The sequence below is a fragment of the Mya arenaria genome, chromosome 13 (assembly GCF_026914265.1).
Source record: "Mya arenaria isolate MELC-2E11 chromosome 13, ASM2691426v1".
NCBI classification, from domain to species: domain Eukaryota; kingdom Metazoa; phylum Mollusca; class Bivalvia; order Myida; family Myidae; genus Mya; species Mya arenaria.
In genome coordinates this window covers 49,159,398-49,181,957 of record NC_069134.1, presented here as the reverse complement: position 1 = coordinate 49,181,957, position 22,560 = coordinate 49,159,398, and the positions used below count along the sequence as shown (strand labels likewise).

General features: G+C 34.5%; 1 protein-coding gene across 1 annotated transcript in view; it reads right to left on the bottom strand.

Moving 5' to 3' along the window:
* The window catches only part of LOC128213871 (nuclear receptor-binding protein-like), a 40,144-nt gene that overhangs the window by 5,036 nt on the left and 12,548 nt on the right, over positions 1-22,560 (bottom strand). The window contains exons 7-14 of the mRNA XM_052919941.1: positions 20,755-20,835; positions 19,145-19,200; positions 16,748-16,849; positions 16,074-16,203; positions 15,444-15,552; positions 6,963-7,013; positions 3,333-3,447; positions 2,589-2,780 (exon numbers count right to left, since the gene is read on the bottom strand). Of these exons, the coding sequence (XP_052775901.1) occupies positions 2,589-2,780; positions 3,333-3,447; positions 6,963-7,013; positions 15,444-15,552; positions 16,074-16,203; positions 16,748-16,849; positions 19,145-19,200; positions 20,755-20,835 (836 nt within the window). The remainder of the gene's footprint in view (positions 1-2,588; positions 2,781-3,332; positions 3,448-6,962; positions 7,014-15,443; positions 15,553-16,073; positions 16,204-16,747; positions 16,850-19,144; positions 19,201-20,754; positions 20,836-22,560) is intronic.

The window sequence follows — 22,560 nt, the reverse complement described above, 5'->3', positions numbered from 1 at the left end:
GATAAAAAAAATCAAATTAAAAAGTAAACAGTAACCATAACTCTCGGGGGCCCAAAACAAAATATCATGACAGGTCTCTATAAACTCTTTATATATACCAAGTTTGCTTGAAATATGTCGACCCTTACTTAAGTTATTCAATACCAACAATTTTTTTCTATTAAAAGTAACTTTGACCTTGACCTTAATCCTATGGGCCTCAAACGCAATCCCATGAAAGGGTTCCATAAACTCTTCCTATAAACCAAGTTTGATCATTATATTATGTCAAACCTAGCCAAAATTATTTGATACATAAGGTGACTTTGATGCTGCCCTATCACCAGCCTGCCCAAACAATGACGCAAGTCATTCTAATAACTTGTTTTCCCTTTGTGAAAACCTGGTTAAGAATATAAAAAATAAATAAAAAAAAGTCAATCAAGGGCCATAATTTGTATTTAGGGTTTAAATAAGAGTTATTTAACCTTATTGTAAGAAGGTCGTCAATAATTGTGCGAAGTATCAAGTTAATTGTATGATTTTCTTTTTTTTTATTAAAGTCCAAACTTGCCTACAACTTCAACCTGCCCTAAAACTTTAACCTAAGTTCCTAAGTCGATCAGGGGCCATAACTTGTATTAAGGATAATAGGGAGTTATATAACCTCATTGTGTGATGATCCTGAACAACTGTGTGGAGTTTTAAGTCAATTGAATGAAAGGTATATAAGTTATTAATAAATATCCCAACCTGCCCTAAAAGTTTAGCCGAAGTTCCAAAGTCAATCAGGGACCATAATTTGTATAAAGGATAATATGGAGTTATCTAACCTCATTATGTGATGGCCCTGAACAACTGTGTGAAGTATTAAGTGAACTGAAGGAAGGGTATTGGAGTTATAAGAGAAAGTCCCAACTTGCCCTAAAACTTTAACCTGCCCTAAAAATTAAACCTAAGTTCCTATTAAAGTCAATCAGGGGCCATAACTTGTATTAAGGATAGTATGGAGGGAGTTATGAAACCTCATTGTGTGATGGTCCTGAACAACTCTGTGAAGTATTAAGTCAATTGAATGACGGGTATAGAAGTTATTAATAACTAGAAATGTGTCCATAGGACACGGATGCCCCCACTTCGATTTTTTGTCACAGAAAATAAGCCATAATGATTATTCAGGATAATCTCAAGTCTTTTTTTGCAAATAAAGGGCCGTAACTCCTAAATGACAAAAGCGATTTCCATGGCTATCAAACTTTATCAAGATATTATGGTCACAATCATGTATGTAAAGTTTGGTGAGGATTGGACACATACTTTTCAAGAATTAGATTGGAAACATATATTTTTGAAGTATTTTTGGCAAAAAAGGGCCGTAACTCCTAAATGACTAAAGCGATTTCCATGACTATCGAACTTGATCAAGATATTATGGTCACAAACATGTGTTTAAAGTTTGGTGAGGATTGGACAAACAGTTTTCAAGAATTAGATCGGAAACAATCTTCGGGACGTACGTACGTACAGACAGACAGACGTACGTACGGACAAGGGCAACCCTATATGCCGCCACTTTGTGGGGGCATAAATATCCCAACCTGCCCTAAAACTTTAACCTAAGTTCCTTAGTCAATCTGGGGCTATAATTTGTATAAAGGATAATATGGAGTTATTTAACCTCATTATGTGATGTCCCTGAACAACTGTGTGAAGTTTTAAGTGAATTGAATGAAGGGTATCCGACCTATAAGTGAAAATCCCAACTTGCCCTAAAACTTTAACCGGACGCCGACGCTTCAAATAGTCGAGCTTAAAAGCGCCAAAATATCGTTTTTTTTATCTGTACCTAAATTGTACGCATGTTTTGATCATTAAAGTCAAACAAATAAAACCCCTTTAGAAGTTTGTATAATTTTATGCATAAAATGTCAAAAGCGGTGCATGAAGTTATAAAGTAAACCAAGATCGTTTCATAAAGCACCAATAAATCCTCAAAAGTTTATCTAATGAACAAATTAAATATTAACAAATAGTTTTCATGCTTTCATGAAGTATGAACGCTCAACCATGATTTTGCAATACCATGAAGCTAGTCAGTTGCTTTTGGAAAAGAAATCTTGCAATAACACGAATTTCGAGTAATCCCACAAGCCAATACATTGTATTTAGAAAGGTCATGATAATAATCTTATGTTTATCGTTCAGAAAAATATTTCTATTTATTTATTTATGAATCAGTATTTATTTATTTATTAATGCATTTATTTGCTCACTAACATATGCAATACACTTATCGTCGTATAAGTCAGATACAGTTACTCGTTTTTTCTTCAAAAGTGTCCTCTTACAAACGTAAGAAACCGTTTCGCTAGGACGAACACCAATTATATCCTCGGCTTCGCCTAGGACAAAATTGGTGTTCGTCCTAGCGAAATAGCTTCTTACGTCTGTAAGAGGACACTTTTGAAGAAAAACTCGCACTGTATCTATTACAAAGATTTACAAAAAACGTATTAATTATACGCATTATTATTATATTTTGTCGCATCTATTAAGTGTCAACTTTCATTGTAACCCTTAAACCACAGCCCATGAATTAATCCTCAAACCTCATTTATAAAGCCATAGTGCACCAACTCCTCCGCAAGAACACCAGCATTGTCGCTGCCCCCAAAGTCACACTCGAGCTGCCGATTCATCTTATCGTCCATACGTAACAAAAGGATCAGGTGGTATGTGATGTTGTCCTCTAGTGGGCGGATTTGACATGACATGTTGATCACTCTGCGTGCTTCTACATCCTAGATCAGAGAATAAACATTGCATAATCATTTTTTTAAATCTTTAAAAAACACACAAAAGCTCCAACTGTCGGAAAATACACCTATCCAATTTTTATGATGACAAGTTTTGTAATAACTATGGGTAGTTGTACTTTACCAACTTAAGATAGCCGACACTGTAAATTCAATTTTGGCCAATTCAAGGGTCATAACTCCGGGTTGCCTGAAGTGACATGGCTGGTGATCGAACTTCGTCCAAATATTATGCTCATACACATTCTGACCAAATTTGATTGAACAAAGGCTTCTTAAGATATTGATTGGAAAGACCCATTTTTAGGTAATTTCTATAATCAAAGGGCAATAACTCTCCAGTGACAATGAGCGATTTGACTGGTTATCAAACTTGTTCGAGATATTGTGCCGTAATCTACAGGCATAAAAAAAGTTCTTACAAAAAACCTAGCAATTTGCCTTGGCATTTGGTGGCTGGGGGAGGTCAAAGGTTGTCACTAGGACTTATTTACTAGTAGTACAGGGTGATTATTACTAGGAGTATTGAGTACGAACCTGGGGTTCAGGTGTTTCCTCTAGTTCTTGTTCTTTTGCCTCAGGAGTTGCGGCCCTTGTGTTGGCATTGGGTGCCTGGGGGAGATCAAAGGCAGTCAGGGGGTAGATGCCATTTCTGGAAATCGAAGGTATAAAAGTAATTCAATTTTCACATTTTTAAAACACTTAATATACTAGCGACGTAAGGTTCAGTCGGAAAACATAGGACACGGATGCCCCCACTTCGATTTTTTGTCACAGAAAATAAGCCATAATGATTATTCAGGATAATCTGCACAAGGGCAAATCCTTTTCAAAAATTAGATCGGATAAGATATTTTTTAAGTATTGTTGGGAAATAAAGGGCCCTAACTCCTAAATGATTAAAGCGATTTCCATGGCTATCGAACTTGATCAAGGTATTATGGTCACAAACATGTGTTAAAAGTTTGGTGAGGATTGGACAAACAGTTTTCAAGAATTAGATCGGAAACAATCTTCGGGACGTATTTTTCAAGTCTTTTTTTGCAAATAAAGGGCCGTAACTCCTAAATGACAAAAGCGATTTCCATGGCTATCGAACTTGATCAAGATATTATGGTCACAATCATGTATGTAAAGTTTGGTGAGGATTGGACACATACTTTTCAAGAATTAGATTGGAAACATATATTTTTGAAGTATTTTTGGCAAAAAAGGGCCGTAACTCCTAAATGACTAAAGCGATTTCCATGACTATCGAACTTGATCAAGATATTATGGTCACAAACATGTGTTTAAAGTTTGGTGAGGATTGGACAAACGGTTTTCAAGAATTAGATCGGAAACAATCTTCGGGACGTACGTACGTACAGACAGACAGACGTACGTACGGACAAGGGCAACCCTATATGCCGCCACTTTGTGGGGGCATAAAAACAGGATAGCAAGCCAGTGCATATTCTTGTCAGAGCCAAAGTAACCTGCCTTACTATATATAATAAGTCATGTATTTTTTCTATAACCATTGGTATCATGAGTCCAAAGTTTCATAAGAATATCTCGAACTCATTTTTAGTTAACATACAGCCATAGTTAAAGATTCTACATGACAAAACTTGTGAAAACAACACCAATGTTTACTGTACACCATTTCTTTCAATCTTCTTTGAAAAACAGACAAGATCTTATGAGCACCAAAATAATGAGCAGAACAGGGGGTTAATGGGACTAACTTATGTGTTGGTGTAATGCACTTTTTTGTATGATGAATTCAAGTGTGGCAAATCATTAGGAGTGTTAAAACTAAAATACCAAAAGCTGGAACCATACAGCAAATTTTGATATTTGCTCAAATATTGTCTTAGAAGACCACAACTGTCATTAGCTTTATCCATAAAGCTAATGGTCACTTAATAACAGCTTTGTTGTTGCTTGATTGGTTGATTGACATAATCACCTTATGTTATCAATGTATTGTTAAAAGGTCAAAATAGCCATCAATTTGTATAAGTCCTGGTGCCCTAGTGATGAAGGCGTCAGTCTATTCCTTTCTGGACTTTCCGGGCGTGGGTTCGCAGCCTCACTTAAACCAAAATTACTTTTTTATACTATAATTGTATTTTTTTCTATAATTTTGATATCATCGAGTAAAACAATGATAAAACTAGAGATTGCTTTTTTGAAAAAGCGCTTGTCTCCCCTATTGTGTGGTCGTAGCTTAGAAAAATTAATGATGGACATGAAATTTGTAATTTTGGACTGGATACGACCCAACAGTGAGGTTCGGTTTATTCACCCGTATTAAATAGCGAAGAGAAAAAAGGGTTGTTGATTAATCTTGGAAAATGTAAACAAAGTTTGCATTGTATGAAGTCCAGGGCGCAAGTGTTATTCAATTATTGATCGGAAACCATTTTTCAGCTCAAGGCCATCATGACCTTGACCTTTGACCTACTGATCACAACAAGGGATCATCTACATGACCAACTTGCATACCAAGTATTCAAGTTCTTGGGTGCAAGTGTTCTTTTGTTACTGAGCGGTAACCGTTTCTTCACCTCAATGTCACGGCAACCTTGACCTTTGACCTACTGATCTTAAAATCGATAGGGGTCATCTACTAGTCATGACCAACTAGCATACCAAGTATGAACTTCCTGGGTGCAAATGTTCTTTATTTTTTGAGCGAAAAAAAGTTTGACGTACAGACTGACGAACTGACTGACTGACTAACGGACTGATAAAAAAATCAATAGGGGTCATCTTCTAGTCATGACCAACTTGCATACCAAGTATGAAGTTCCTGGATGCAAGCATTCTTTAGTTACTGAGCGGTAACCGTTTCTTCACCTCAAGGTCACTGCGACCTTGACCTTTGACCTATTGATCTCAAAATCAATAGGGTTCATCTACTAGTCATGACTAACTAGCATACAAAGTATGAAGTTCCTGGGTGCAAGCGTTCTTTAGTTAATGAGCAGAAACCATTTTTAAGCTTAAAGTCACTGCCAACATATCGTTTTTTACTTGAAGGTAACCATGACCTTTGATGAAGTATGAAGTTCCTGGACCCAAAGGATCTTTAGTTATTGAGCGGAAACCGTTTCTTCACCTCAAGGTCACAACGACCTTGACCTTGTGATCTCAAAATCAATAGAGGTCATCTTCTAGTCACAACCAACTAGCATATTAAGTCTGAAAGTCCTGGTTGCAAGCATTCTTAAGTCATTGAGCGGAAACCGTTTCTTCACCTCAAGGTCACGGTGACCTTGACCTCGTGATCTCAAAATCAATAGAAGTCATCTACTAGTCATGACCAACTAGCATACCAAGTATGAAGTTCCTGGGTCTAAGCGTTCTATAGTTATTGAGCGGAAACGAAGTGTGACGTAGTGACAGACTGACTGACTGACGGACAGGGCAAAAACAATATGTCTCCCCATGAATGGGGGTGACATAATAAGTGTTTTCAGATGCATTGCCGGGAAAACTTTTTTTTGGTCCAAAAACATGAGCAAGCTTAATGCCAAAACCACAGTAAGGCTGCATTTTCTATTGTGACAAATACAATATTGCAGCAGGAGCAAGAGGAAAAAGTAAATGCTCCTGTATTATATTCACACGCGTCTGACTTGTTTTTTGACCAGAGATAACCAATTTTTACCCTTAGGCTGCTTAAGGCGATTTTAAAGGCTTTGCAAACAGCTTGGAACCAGACCAGACACCGAGTAAATCGGCGCCTTGTCAGGTTCCAAGCTGTTTGCCACTCAGTCAATATATCCCCAAAGTTTTAAGTTAATTGAAAGAAATTTAGAATAAACCAGACAACATTTTTGAGCAGACGACAATTTACCCAGCATGCAAAGGTTAATATCAGGCTGAGAAATATTAATTAATTAAAAACTATTAACACTTCTTGAAGATTGGATAAACACTGCTGCATTTGTTTTAAAACATAAAAGACACTAGTCTACGTCAAATTTATGTTCCTCTCTGGCTGAAAACAAATTATAATCTACAACGTTAGTTATATTCATATATGATCTAAATGATAATCTATGACAGTAAGTTATATCAATATGAGATCTAAATGCCTTAGTTTTGTTTGCTCCAAACTTCTCAATCATTCAAAATTTACATAATATGTCCAACTATTACATTTATCCTTACCTTACATCTTCAAGAAATTTTTCCAACTCCACACTCTGCACTTTTGCAAATCTGTAAAAAAAAAAAATGTATGTTAAAAAATAGTGCATCATGGTTTCCCAATTTAAAAAAAGCATGGAGTATTTTTTTTACCACCTTACAAGTCATGATATTGTTTCACACACTAAACTGTCAATAATGTGTCAGCAACTTGGTGTCATTTTCAGCAGAGTCAAACTCTTTCAAAAGCTTCCATCGATCAATTTCATCACTGATGTTGATCTGTTGGGCTCTGTGTCTACCTTGTTTCACAGCAGTGTTCTGCTTCCTTGCAATGCCCTTTCTTCTGGGAAGCCATGAAGTGCTGATATTTAGCATGTAAAGTCACGCAATGAGTAAAGGTAAATAAACCGTCAATATTTTTAAACTGACTGGGATTTTAGCATGTAAAGTCATGCAATGAGTAAAGGTAAATAAACCGTCAATATTTTTAAACTGACTGGGATTTTAGTATGTAAAGTCACGCAATGAGTAAAGGTAAATAAACCATCAATATTTTTAAACTGACTGGGATTTTAGCATGTAAAGTCAAGCAATGAGTAAAGGTAAATAAACCATCAATATTTTTAAACTGACTGGGATTTTAGTATGTAAAGTCATGCAATGAGTAAAGGTAAATAAACCGTCAATATTTTTAAACTGACTGGGATTTTAGTATGTAAAGTCACGCAATGAGTAAAGGTAAATAAACCATCAATATTTTTAAACTGACTGGGATTTTAGCATGTAAAGTCATGCAATGAGTAAAGGTAAATAAACCGTCAATATTTTTAAACTGACTGGGATTTTAGTATGTAAAGTCACGCAATGAGTAAAGGTAAATAAACCATCAATATTTTTAAACTGACTGGGATTTTAGTATGTAAAGTCATGCAATGAGTAAAGGTAAATAAACCGTCAATATTTTTAAACTGACTGGGATTTTTGCATGTAAAGTCACGCAATGAGTAAAGGTAAATAAACTGTCAATATTTTTAAACTGACTGGGATTTTAGCATGTAAAGTCACCCAATGAGTAAAGGTAAATAAACCATCAATATTTTTAAACTGACTGGGATTTTAGTATGTAAAGTCACGCAATGAGTAAAGGTAAATAAACCATCAATATTTTTAAACTGACTGGGATTTTAGTATGTAAAGTCACGCAATGAGTAAAGGTAAATAAACCATCAATATTTTTAAACTGACTGGGATTTTAGCATGTAAAGTCACGCAATGAGTAAAGGTAAATAAACCATCAATATTTTTAAACTGACTGGGATTTTAGCATGTAAAGTCACGCAATGAGTAAAGGTAAATAAACCGTCAATATTTTTAAACTGACTGGGATTTTAGCATGTAAAGTCACGCAATGAGTAAAGGTAAATAAACCGTCAATATTTTTAAACTGACTGGGATTTTAGCATGTAAAGTCACGCAATGAGTAAAGGTAAATAAAGCGTCAATATTTTTAAACTGACTGGGATTTTTGCATGTAAAGTCACGCAATGAGTAAAGGTAAATAAACCATCAATATTTTTAAACTGACTGGGATTTTTGCATGTAAAGTCACGCAATGAGTAAAGGTAAATAAACCATCAATATTTTTAAACTGACTGGGATTTTAGCATGTAAAGTCACGCAATGAGTAAAGGTAAATAAACCGTCAATATTTTTAAACTGACTGGGATTTTAGTATGTAAAGTCACGCAATGAGTAAAGGTAAATAAACCATCAATATTTTTAAACTGACTGGGATTTTAGCATGTAAAGTCACGCAATGAGTAAAGGTAAATAAACCATCAATATTTTTAAACTGACTGGGATTTTAGCATGTAAAGTCACGCAATGAGTAAAGGTAAATAAACCATCAATATTTTTAAACTGACTGGGATTTTAGTATGTAAAGTCACGCAATGAGTAAAGGTAAATAAACCGTCAATATTTTTAAACTGACTGGGATTTTAGTATGTAAAGTCACGCAATGAGTAAAGGTAAATAAACCGTCAATATTTTTAAACTGACTGGGATTTTAGCATGTAAAGTCACGCAATGAGTAAAGGTAAATAAACCATCAATATTTTTAAACTGACTGGGATTTTAGTATGTAAAGTCACGCAATGAGTAAAGGTAAATAAACCGTCAATATTTTTAAACTGACTGGGATTTTAGCATGTAAAGTCACGCAATGAGTAAAGGTAAATAAACCATCAATATTTTTAAACTGACTGGGATTTTAGCATGTAAAGTCACGCAATGAGTAAAGGTAAATAAACCGTCAATATTTTTAAACTGACTGGGATTTTAGCATGTAAAGTCACGCAATGAGTAAAGGTAAATAAACCGTCAATATTTTTAAACTGACTGGGATTTTTGCATGTAAAGTCACGCAATGAGTAAAGGTAAATAAACCATCAATATTTTTAAACTGACTGGGATTTTAGCATGTAAAGTCACGCAATGAGTAAAGGTAAATAAACCGTCAATATTTTTAAACTGACTGGGATTTTTGCATGTAAAGTCACGCAATGAGTAAAGGTAAATAAACCATCAATATTTTTAAACTGACTGGGATTTTAGCATGTTAAGTCACGCAATGAGTAAAGGTAAATAAACCATCAATATTCTTAAACTGACTGGGATTTTAGTATGTAAAGTCACGCAATGAGTAAAGGTAAATAAACCATCAATATTTTTAAACTGACTGGGATTTTTGCATGTAAAGTCACGCAATGAGTAAAGGTAAATAAACCATCAATATTTTTAAACTGACTGGGATTTTAGCATGTAAAGTCACGCAATGAGTAAAGGTAAATAAACCATCAATATTTTTAAACTGACTGGGATTTTAGCATGTAAAGTCACGCAATGAGTAAAGGTAAATAAACCATCAATATTTTTAAACTGACTGGGATTTTAGTATGTAAAGTCACGCAATGAGTAAAGGTAAATAAACCGTCAATATTTTTAAACTGACTGGGATTTTAGCATGTAAAGTCACGCAATGAGTAAAGGTAAATAAACCGTCAATATTTTTAAACTGACTGGGATTTTAGCATGTAAAGTCACGCAATGAGTAAAGGTAAATAAACCGTCAATATTTTTAAACTGACTGGGATTTTAGTATGTAAAGTCACGCAATGAGTAAAGGTAAATAAACCGTCAATATTTTTAAACTGACTGGGATTTTAGCATGTAAAGTCACGCAATGAGTAAAGGTAAATAAACCGTCAATATTTTTAAACTGACTGGGATTTTAGCATGTAAAGTCACGCAATGAGTAAAGGTAAATAAACCGTCAATATTTTTAAACTGACTGGGATTTTAGTATGTAAAGTCACGCAATGAGTAAAGGTAAATAAACCATCAATACTTTTAAACTGACTGGGATTTTAGTATGTAAAGTCACGCAATGAGTAAAGGTAAATAAACCATCAATATTTTTAAACTGACTGGGATTTTAGTATGTAAAGTCACGCAATGAGTAAAGGTAAATAAACCATCAACATTTTTAAACTGACTGGGATTTTAGCATGTAAAGTCACGCAATTAGTAAAGGTAAATAAACCATCAATATTTTTAAACTGACTGGGATTTTTGCATGTAAAGTCACGCAATGAGTAAAGGTAAATAAACCGTCAATACTTTTAAACTGACTGGGATTTTAGTATGTAAAGTCATGCAATGAGTAAAGGTAAATAAAGCGTCAATACTTTTAAACTGACTGGGATTTTAGTATGTAAAGTCATGCAATGAGTAAAGGTAAATAAACCATCAATATTTTTAAACTGACTGGGATTTTAGTATGTAAAGTCATGCAATGAGTAAAGGTAAATAAACCGTCAATACTTTTAAACTGACTGGGATTTTAGTATGTAAAGTCATGCAATGAGTAAAGGTAAATAAACCGTCAATACTTTTAAACTGACTGGGATTTTAGTATGTAAAGTCATGCAATGAGTAAAGGTAAATAAACCGTCAATATTTTTAAACTGACTGGGATTTTAGTATGTAAAGTCATGCAATGAGTAAAGGTAAATAAACCATCAATATTTTTAAACTGACTGGGATTTTAGTATGTAAAGTCACGCAATGAGTAAAGGTAAATAAACCATCAATATTTTTAAACTGACTGGGATTTTAGTATGTAAAGTCACGCAATGAGTAAAGGTAAATAAACCATCAATATTTTTAAACTGACTGGGATTTTAGCATGTAAAGTCACGCAATGAGTAAAGGTAAATAAACCATCAATATTTTTAAACTGACTGGGATTTTAGTATGTAAAGTCACGCAATGAGTAAAGGTAAATAAACCGTCAATATTTTTAAACTGACTGGGATTTTAGCATGTAAAGTCACGCAATGAGTAAAGGTAAATAAACCATCAATACTTTTAAACTGACTGGGATTTTAGTATGTAAAGTCATGCAATGAGTAAAGGTAAATAAACCATCAATACTTTTAAACTGACTGGGATTTTAGCATGTAAAGTCACGCAATGAGTAAAGGTAAATAAACCGTCAATATTTTTAAACTGACTGGGATTTTAGTATGTAAAGTCACGCAATGAGTAAAGGTAAATAAACCATCAATATTTTTAAACTGACTGGGATTTTAGCATGTAAAGTCACGCAATGAGTAAAGGTAAATAAACCGTCAATATTTTTAAACTGACTGGGATTTTAGTATGTAAAGTCACGCAATGAGTAAAGGTAAATAAACCATCAATATTTTTAAACTGACTGGGATTTTAGCATGTAAAGTCATGCAATGAGTAAAGGTAAATAAACCATCAATACTTTTAAACTGACTGGGATTTTAGTATGTAAAGTCACGCAATGAGTAAAGGTAAATAAACCGTCAATATTTTTAAACTGACTGGGATTTTAGTATGTAAAGTCATGCAATGAGTAAAGGTAAATAAACCATCAATATTTTTAAACTGACTGGGATTTTAGCATGTAAAGTCACGCAATGAGTAAAGGTAAATAAACCGTCAATATTTTTAAACTGACTGGGATTTTAGTATGTAAAGTCACGCAATGAGTAAAGGTAAATAAACCGTCAATATTTTTAAACTGACTGGGATTTTAGCATGTAAAGTCACGCAATGAGTAAAGGTAAATAAACCGTCAATATTTTTAAACTGACTGGGATTTTAGCATGTAAAGTCATGCAATGAGTAAAGGTAAATAAACCATCAATATTTTTAAACTGACTGGGATTTTAGCATGTAAAGTCATGCAATGAGTAAAGGTAAATAAACCATCAATATTTTTAAACTGACTGGGATTTTAGTATGTAAAGTCACGCAATGAGTAAAGGTAAATAAACCATCAATATTTTTAAACTGACTGGGATTTTAGTATGTAAAGTCATGCAATGAGTAAAGGTAAATAAAGCGTCAATATTTTTAAACTGACTGGGATTTTAGTATGTAAAGTCACGCAATGAGTAAAGGTAAATAAACCATCAATATTTTTAAACTGACTGGGATTTTAGTATGTAAAGTCACGCAATGAGTAAAAGTAAATAAACCGTCAATATTTTTAAACTGACTGGGATTTTAGCATGTAAAGTCACGCAATGAGTAAAGGTAAATAAACCATCAATATTTTTAAACTGACTGGGATTTTAGCATGTAAAGTCACGCAATGAGTAAAGGTAAATAAACCATCAATATTTTTAAACTGACAGGGATTTTTGCATGTAAAGTCACGCAATGAGTAAAGGTAAATAAACCGTCAATATTTTTAAACTGACAGGGATTTTTGCATGTAAAGTCACGCAATGAGTAAAGGTAAATAAACTGTCAATATTTTTAAACTGACTGGGATTTTAGCATGTAAAGTCACGCAATGAGTAAAGGTAAATAAACCGTCAATATTTTTAAACTGACTGGGATTTTTGCATGTAAAGTCACGCAATGAGTAAAGGTAAATAAACTGTCAATATTTTTAAACTGACTGGGATTTTAGCATGTAAAGTCATGCAATGAGTAAAGGTAAATAAACCATCAATATTTTTAAACTGACTGGGATTTTAGTATGTAAAGTCACGCAATGAGTAAAGGTAAATAAACCATCAATATTTTTAAACTGACTGGGATTTTAGCATGTAAAGTCACGCAATGAGTAAAGGTAAATAAACCATCAATATTTTTAAACTGACTGGGATTTTAGCATGTAAAGTCACGCAATGAGTAAAGGTAAATAAACCATCAATATTTTTAAACTGACTGGGATTTTAGCATGTAAAGTCACGCAATGAGTAAAGGTAAATAAACCATCAATATTTTTAAACTGACTGGGATTTTAGTATGTAAAGTCATGCAATGAGTAAAGGTAAATAAACCGTCAATATTTTTAAACTGACTGGGATTTTAGTATGTAAAGTCACGCAATGAGTAAAGGTAAATAAACCGTCAATATTTTTAAACTGACTGGGATTTTAGTATGTAAAGTCACGCAATGAGTAAAGGTAAATAAACCGTCAATATTTTTAAACTGACTGGGATTTTAGTATGTAAAGTCACGCAATGAGTAAAGGTAAATAAACCGTCAATATTTTTAAACTGACTGGGATTTTAGCATGTAAAGTCACGCAATGAGTAAAGGTAAATAAACCGTCAATATTTTTAAACTGACTGGGATTTTAGCATGTAAAGTCATGCAATGAGTAAAGGTAAATAAACCGTCAATATTTTTAAACTGACTGGGATTTTAGTATGTAAAGTCACGCAATGAGTAAAGGTAAATAAACCATCAATATTTTTAAACTGACTGGGATTTTAGTATGTAAAGTCACGCAATGAGTAAAGGTAAATAAACCATCAATATTTTTAAACTGACTGGGATTTTAGTATGTAAAGTCACGCAATGAGTAAAGGTAAATAAACCATCAATATTTTTAAACTGACTGGGATTTTAGTATGTAAAGTCACGCAATGAGTAAAGGTAAATAAACCATCAATATTTTTAAACTGACTGGGATTTTAGTATGTAAAGTCATGCAATGAGTAAAGGTAAATAAAGCGTCAATATTTTTAAACTGACTGGGATTTTAGCATGTAAAGTCACGCAATGAGTAAAGGTAAATAAACCGTCAATATTTTTAAACTGACTGGGATTTTAGCATGTAAAGTCACGCAATTAGTAAAGGTAAATAAACCGTCAATATTTTTAAACTGACTGGGATTTTAGCATGTAAAGTCACGCAATGAGTAAAGGTAAATAAACCATCAATATTTTTAAACTGACTGGGATTTTAGTATGTAAAGTCACGCAATGAGTAAAGGTAAATAAACCATCAATATTTTTAAACTGACTGGGATTTTAGTATGTAAAGTCACGCAATTAGTAAAGGTAAATAAACCATCAATATTTTTAAACTGACTGGGATTTTAGTATGTAAAGTCACGCAATGAGTAAAGGTAAATAAACCATCAATATTTTTAAACTGACTGGGATTTTAGTATGTAAAGTCACGCAATGAGTAAAGGTAAATAAACCATCAATATTTTTAAACTGACTGGGATTTTAGCATGTAAAGTCACGCAATTAGTAAAGGTAAATAAACCGTCAATATTTTTAAACTGACTGGGATTTTAGCATGTAAAGTCACGCAATGAGTAAAGGTAAATAAACCATCAATATTTTTAAACTGACTGGGATTTTAGTATGTAAAGTCACGCAATGAGTAAAGGTAAATAAACCATCAATATTTTTAAACTGACTGGGATTTTAGCATGTAAAGTCACGCAATGAGTAAAGGTAAATAAACCGTCAATATTTTTAAACTGACTGGGATTTTAGTATGTAAAGTCACGCAATGAGTAAAGGTAAATAAACCATCAATACTTTTAAACTGACTGGGATTTTAGTATGTAAAGTCACGCAATGAGTAAAGGTAAATAAACCATCAATACTTTTAAACTGACTGGGATTTTAGCATGTAAAGTCACGCAATGAGTAAAGGTAAATAAACCGTCAATATTTTTAAACTGACTGGGATTTTAGCATGTAAAGTCACGCAATGAGTAAAGGTAAATAAACCGTCAATATTTTTAAACTGACTGGGATTTTAGCATGTAAAGTCACGCAATGAGTAAAGGTAAATAAACCATCAATATTTTGACTGGGATTTTACATGGAAGAACACCACAGTTAATTTTGAATTGGAAAAATGTGCAAAAACTGCTAAGGATGCATGTGTCGTAAGCGATCATGTTTTACATCAGTAAGTAAGATTCCATGCCTTGCATGTTTTGATGTTTATGACAATTTTCTTCCAATTGTATCATCTGGTGTCTAGTCCCTTTAAAGAATTAGTAATTAGCCAGCAATACCAATTTGAATGAAACCACTATGGAGTCACCTGACATCCAAATTTGGCATTACTCAAATGGCTGGTTGCCATGATAAGGTCACCTGTACACAGGATACCTTCTTTAAATCATTACCTAGTCAAAGTGGGCTCCTCCTGCCCGTGGTATTTGATGCCCGCCATCACTTTTTTGGGCTCCACTTTTAACATATGGGTGTCCTCCGCAATTGTTTCTACAAGCTGAGCTGAAATGGTGAATATTGAAAATAATGAAGAAAAAGCAATAGACGAACCCATGAAAATGCTGAAGTTTGGCATATGTTCTGTGGTTAATCAAGGGACGAAACTGTGTCTTAACAACAGCTGTGCTGAATTTATGAATGAACCCATGCCAAAGTTTATCAATTTTTCTGAGTTTAATCAAGGCAAATAACTCAAAATATATCTTTACATCAGCAATGAAGACTGCTGACAAAAGATCAGATAGCAGTTTTCAAATTTACAATAAATGAAAAATTAAGCATTTTGGCATAAAAAAACAGTAAATTTGAAAATCTGCCATCTGATCTTTTAACAGCAGTCCCTTGTTTCTAGACATTACCCCAAAATTGACTAATTCTATGACAAACAAATTTAAAAAGAGTGTCAAAAAGGTAAATCTGTGATTTAAAGCTTTAGAAGGGCCGACATTGCCGTTGACACAAAAGTCATCACAACAGCCTGACTAATTTTCTTAAAACGGACAAAATGAATGGCGATAACATACCATTGTTGACAATAGCGTGTGCGGCCAGGAGGGTGAGCGAATGGACCTCAAATAACACAGAATGGAAAAGTAGGTCACGGGCTGTTGGTCGTTGGGTAGGATCCTTCTCCAAACATTTCTCCAGGAAATCCTAAAGGTGAGAAATAAATTCTAAAAAGTTAGAGCGAGAAAATTTAACTAAACCACCATGCACAGAAAAGTTGGTCTCAAGCTGTTGACCTCCTTTCTGTTACTATAGCAACTTAAGTCCATGCTTATTTCAGACAGCCAATGATTAAGTTTGAATAAATTTGGCAAAGCAGTCAAGGAAAAAATATTCAATGATCACCAACACTAGGCAAGCAATTTTTAAAGAATTCTTGACTGGAATGAGATATTCTTTCTTAGTTTTATACCATTAGATACTATCACAGGAATGTGACAAATGGCCTTGTCCAAGTGCAGCAAATTGCTCTCTAAGTGTGACCCTGACCTTTAAGGTAAGAGCATGAAATCTTTGCATAACAATCTTTCCAATGCTGCTGTACATTCCAGCTAAATTTGATTGAAATTCAAATAAAATTGAGAAAGTTACAGCCAATACAAAATTGAAACAGACAGTTTGATGGATAGATGGACAGAGGCATGGACAGTGCAACTACTAAGTAAAAACATCAACATTTTATTTTTCTTACCCTTTGTAGTGGGTTCTCTATTGACTGTAGAGTCTTATCTATTGCCTCTGGTGTAATCACGTTGCCACTTTCCCCGTTTCCTTGGATACCTAGGGCCGCCATCTGTGCAAGGATATGTTCACTTGTAAGTTCAATTATATGGCAAAAAATAAATTAATTCTGATCCCCCTTTCACTGCCAATATTGCAAAGGTAGGTCAGGTTTTTTTCTGTAAACAGCTGTCTTTTTCATACTCAAAACTGTCACAAACTGCGCAAAAAATACTGTTAATGAACCCAAAAAGGAGAAGAAAGTGGTGGTCTGAAAAATACATCTGCATGCAGTTAACAAGAGTGACACTCACAAAATACGCCCATCAATAATTTCTTGGATTCTAAGACAACTTACTGTATCATACTTGACCGATTTATTTTACCAACAAATATTTTCAGCAAGTTTGGTGAAGATCAGATGATAACTGTTCAAATTAGACAGTGGACAAAGCAAAAATGGCAAATTTTGACCAATTCAAGGGCCATAATCCTGAAGAGCCTGGCTGGTTATAGAACTTTGCCAAGAATATATACCAACAAACATTTATAGTAGCAAGTTTGGTGAAATTCGGATAAAAACTGTTCAAGTTTGAGAGTAGACAAAGCTAAAATGGCCAATTTTGATAAATTTAGGGGGCCATAACTCTGGAGTGCCTAAAGCGATTAGGCTGGTTATCGAACTTGACCTAGATATTTCACCAACAAACACTTTCATGAAGTTTGGTGGAAATTGGATGAGAAATGTTCAAGTTAGAGAGCGGACAAAGCTAAAATGGACAATTTTGACAAATTCAGGGGGCCATAACTCTGGAGTGCCTAAAGCGATTTGGCTGGTTATTAAACTTGACCGAGATATTTCACCAACAAACACTTTCATGACGTTTGGTGGAAATTGGATGAGAAATGATCAAGTTAGAGAGCGGACAAAGCTAAAATGGCCAATTTTGACAAATTCAGGGGGCCATAACTCTGGAGTGCCTAAAGCGATTTGGCTGGTTATCGAACTTGACCTAGATATTTCACCAACAAACACTTTCATGAAGTTTGGTGGAAATTGGATGAGAAATGTTCAAGTTAGAGAGCGGACAACATTGTGGAGCCGCCCGCCACCCGCCCGCCATGGGTGTTCCCATAATACGGCCATCGTAAGATGGGCGTATAAAAATTAGGGGCAGTTGCAAAAGATTAGAGTAGGTTGGGAAGATGGAAACTTTTTGCCTAATCCAAACCCTTGACAGATCATTAACAAATCAACTTTCAAGTCAAGTAATCAAGTAATTTTTTAGCAACAGTTAATCAAAGCACCTAGTTTTAATTGAATCTTATAGGGCTAAACAGTTAAAATTTTACAATACAAAATGTTGAAATCTTTTAGAACAGGTAGGTATCCATTATCTTAACAATTCTCCAACGGCCAACAACTCAGAGTAACAACAAAGGCCGCCCTTTTAACAGAACTGGTTTTTTTAAATGGGTATATAGAACAAAGTTCAATATTTGCTAACTTACTCCTTGGATCATAATAATTTGAGTCAAATCAATTAAAAAGAGTGGTTTGCGCCAGTGCAAGGAATATGACCCCTAAAACATGTTGGTTTGCTGATAGCTCCATTAACTTTAGCTAGATAACTTAAGCACAGTCTTATGACTTTGTGTATCAGAACCCTGAAAGTTGGCTAGATACCTTAAGCACAGTCTTATGACTTTGTGTATCAGAACCCTGAAAGTTGGTTAGATACCTTAAGCACAGTCTTATGACTTTGTGTATCAGAACCCTGAAAGTTGGCTAGATACCTTAAGCACAGTCTTATGACTTTGTGTATCAGAACCCTGAAAGTTGGCTAGATAACTTAAGCACAGTCTTATGACTTTGTGTATCAGAACCCTGAAAGTTGGCTAGATAACTTAAGCACAGTCTTATGACTTTGTGTATCAGAACCCTGAAAGTTGGCTAGATACCTTAAGCACAGTCTTATGACTTTGTGTATCAGAACCCTGAAAGTTGGCTAGATACCTTAAGCACAGTCTTATGACTTTGTGTATCAGAACCCTGAAAGTTGGCTAGATAACTTAAGCACAGTCTTATGACTTTGTGTATCAGAACCCTGAAAGTTGGCTAGATAACTTAAGCACAGTCTTATGACTTTGTGTATCAGAACCCTGAAAGTTGGCTAGATACCTTAAGCACAGTCTTATGACTTTGTGTATCAGAACCCTGAAAGTTGGCTAGATACCTTAAGCACAGTTTTATGACTTTGTGTATCAGAACCCTGAAAGTTGGCTAGATACCTTAAGAACCGCCTAATGATTTTGTGTACTGGAAACCTTAAGGACGGCCTTATGACCACTCTTCAATGCAGCTTACCTCAAGGGCACACATGCCAAATGAGTAGATGTCAACCGCTGTTGTTACCTGGCCAGCTGAAGATAAAAAATCAAATGTTTTTACTCCACAAATTTAAAAAAAAAAAAAGCTTTCTTCATAACATCAGTCCATGAATTCTATGGCATTCATAAACAAGAGCACCACAATGCAAACGCAAACCCTTTTCTGTTGATTTTCATCCGAACAAGGGGCATCACTCAAAGTGATTATTAAAGTCTGAGTTGTAGGCTTTATGCTGTGTATGATTGAATGTCAACATGTGTACCAAGTTTCATACAATATGGTCATGGTTAATTTTTTAAGGATAATGATTCTAAGGCTATCACAATACTTCAGCTTTAAAAAAATAACTCAAGAGCTGACTCGGACTGCATGATGCAGAAGGACAGGATGTCATAGAATTATCTAGCAGATAATAATCATGAGCAATGAGTATTCTACCAAATATTTTTTATTTATGTTTACAGCCAGTAACAGATGCTTAATAAGCTTATAGTAAGGTGTTTTAGTATAGAACCATACACATGAAATGAAAATACAAAATGTATTTATACAATATTGGCAGAACTGAAATAGGTTTTCGAAAAAAACTCAGTGAGTGTACTGTTAAAAGGCCCATTTCTACTGTTTGCAATAAAACTAAGCAAAGTGTGCTCTTCAATCAGTTTAACAAAGCATGATTGCAAGAAAAAGATGGCCAATTTGTACCACCCAAACAGTGGCTTCAATCAATCAGTTGCACAGAGTTTCAATTTGTTCCCCGCATGTAATTCAAATAATTATGTGATTTCATTTGCCAGTTGCAGGCCAACCATTGAAAACTGAACAAGTGTGGATGCTTTGCTAGGATATGAGCCCGCCTCTTTTGTAGTTAAGTTCCACATGATAACTTAAAGATGCACTCTCACAGATTAACCGTTTTTACAATATTTTTATTTTTTTGTCTTGGAATGAGCAGTTTTTTGCGTAAATACCTGCAAACCAGTGATATAAGACTGCTGACAAAAGATCAGATCGCATATTTTTATATTTCCGTTCCAAAATAATGTTTTATGGCTTAAACTGTTACAAACGGTTTAAGAAAAATGCATAAAACATCACTTTTTGAACTTAAAAATGAAAGTCTGTAATCTATTTTTTTGTCAGCAGTCTTAAATGACTGGTTTATATGCATTTTTGCATAATTTGACTCGTTCCAAGACAAAAAACAAAAAAGTTGTGAAAACGTTCAATCTGTGAGAGTGCAGCTTTAAAGTCAACGTTAAATGGCTGATTGCAATAATTGATGTTTTTTTGATATGTGAACTTGATTGTCCCGCCCCGTAGATATTGCACTTGATTTTATATGAACTTGATGGAATTTGGCAGAGTTATTGCCACGAGCATTCAATGCTTCAGAAACATGAAGCGTTAAATTCAATAATTGCAAATAGTAGTAACGACCTGTTTCAAAGTGTGGAAACAAATTTGGCAGAGTTATTGCCACAAGCATTCAAAGTTTCAGAAACATGACGTGCAACGTCCAATTTTTGCAAACAGTAGCGTAACAACCCGTTATATAGTCCTGGAAAACTCCTGCGAATACTCACCTACATATTCGGGGGCAACACAGTGCATATTCTTCAGATCTTCTCTGTAGGTCTTAACGTGGTGCATGGCGTCTGGCGCAACTGAAATGTAAGAACCAACATTATTTTGGTCTTGCTAAACATGATTACGACATCGAATAACAACTGCAGACCATAAACTAACTTTGAATATTTTTTGTACTTTGTCTTTTGCAAATTTGGGAAAGTCCCATTTAAACCTCACCAGAGAGTTTCTGTTCAATACAGCTAACTGAGCATTGTAATACTTGGAAATACATGTCATTCGTGATCTGTCCGTGATATCAAAAAGTCACATAACGGGTATATAAACAAGATAACTCAAGATCAAATTGAGGTAAAAGTGATGGCAATTAAAATATTTTTAGAAAAAAATAATTAACTAATGCTGTAAGTCAGGCATTTCCCGACAGCCTCGCAAAGATACCCGCATCCCTATCCCCTCTTTACACATTCTTGGTTATATGTCCCTCCTTTCCATTTTTCGGTTACAGTAAAATAACACCTTAGAAAGTAAAAATTCACAAACAAAACCTACCAACCTGTAACCAACACCTAAACATGTGGAAAGACATATGCCAAACAATAAATTAATTGTGGCCTGGGACAAAAATTACCCAATCCCTCATTTTCTGCTTCCAAAACATTTTTAAAGCAAGGTAATTTAATAATTGGTACGTTCTGACGTTAAGACTTCTCAAACATCAAGGGATTAAAAACAGTAGACACTCGACACCACAAAAATGCCTACTTTGACATTGGAGATGATATTCATTACCCATGACATTGCAACAAAGGTGATATCCATTGGCCATGACATGAAAGCTGCAACAAGGGTGATATTCATTGGCCATGACATGAAAGCTGCAACAAGGGAGATATTCATTGGCCATGACATGAATGCTGCAACAAGGGTGATATTCATTGGCCATGACATGAATGCTGCAACAAGGGCATGAGCGAAAGTTTGAATTTTTCAAAATACTGAAAATAGGGTGTTTACATAGGGAAATGCCATTTTTACAATACATTATATAGGATAAATATTTTCCAAAATACTGAATTCAGTATCAATACTGAAAACTTTCACCCATGCAAGGGTGATATTCATTGGCCATGACATGAAAGATGCAACAAGTGTGATATTCATTGGCCATGACATGAAAGCTGCAACAAGTGTGATATTCATTGGCCATGACATGAAAGCGGTAACAAGGGTGATATCCATTGGCCATGATATGAAAGCTGCAACAAGGGTGATATTTATAGGCCATGAGATGAGAGTTGCAACATGGGTGATATGCATTGGTCATGACATGACAGCTGAAACAAGGGTGATATCCATTGGCCATGACACGAGAGTTGCAACATGGGTGATATGCATTGGTCATGACATTAAAGCTGAAACAAGGGTGATATTCATTGGTCATGACACAAGAGTTGCAACAAGGGTGATATTCATTGGTCATGACATGACAGCTGAATTAAGGGTGTTATTCATTGGCTATGACATGCAAGCTACAACAAGGGGAATATTTATTGGCCATGACATGAAATCTGCTACAAGGGTGATAATCAATGACATGAAAGCTGAAATAAGGGTAATATTCATTGGCCATGACATGAAAGTTGCAACCATCTGTGTGTAACATTTTTTAAGAAAAAGAAACAATTGATTTTCTTTATACAATCTCTTACCATTATGTTGTTTTTTCACACCTTTATATCACAAACATTGGTGGAAATTAAGGAGTTATGACAAAGCTCTCATTTGACTTTAGTTTCCCT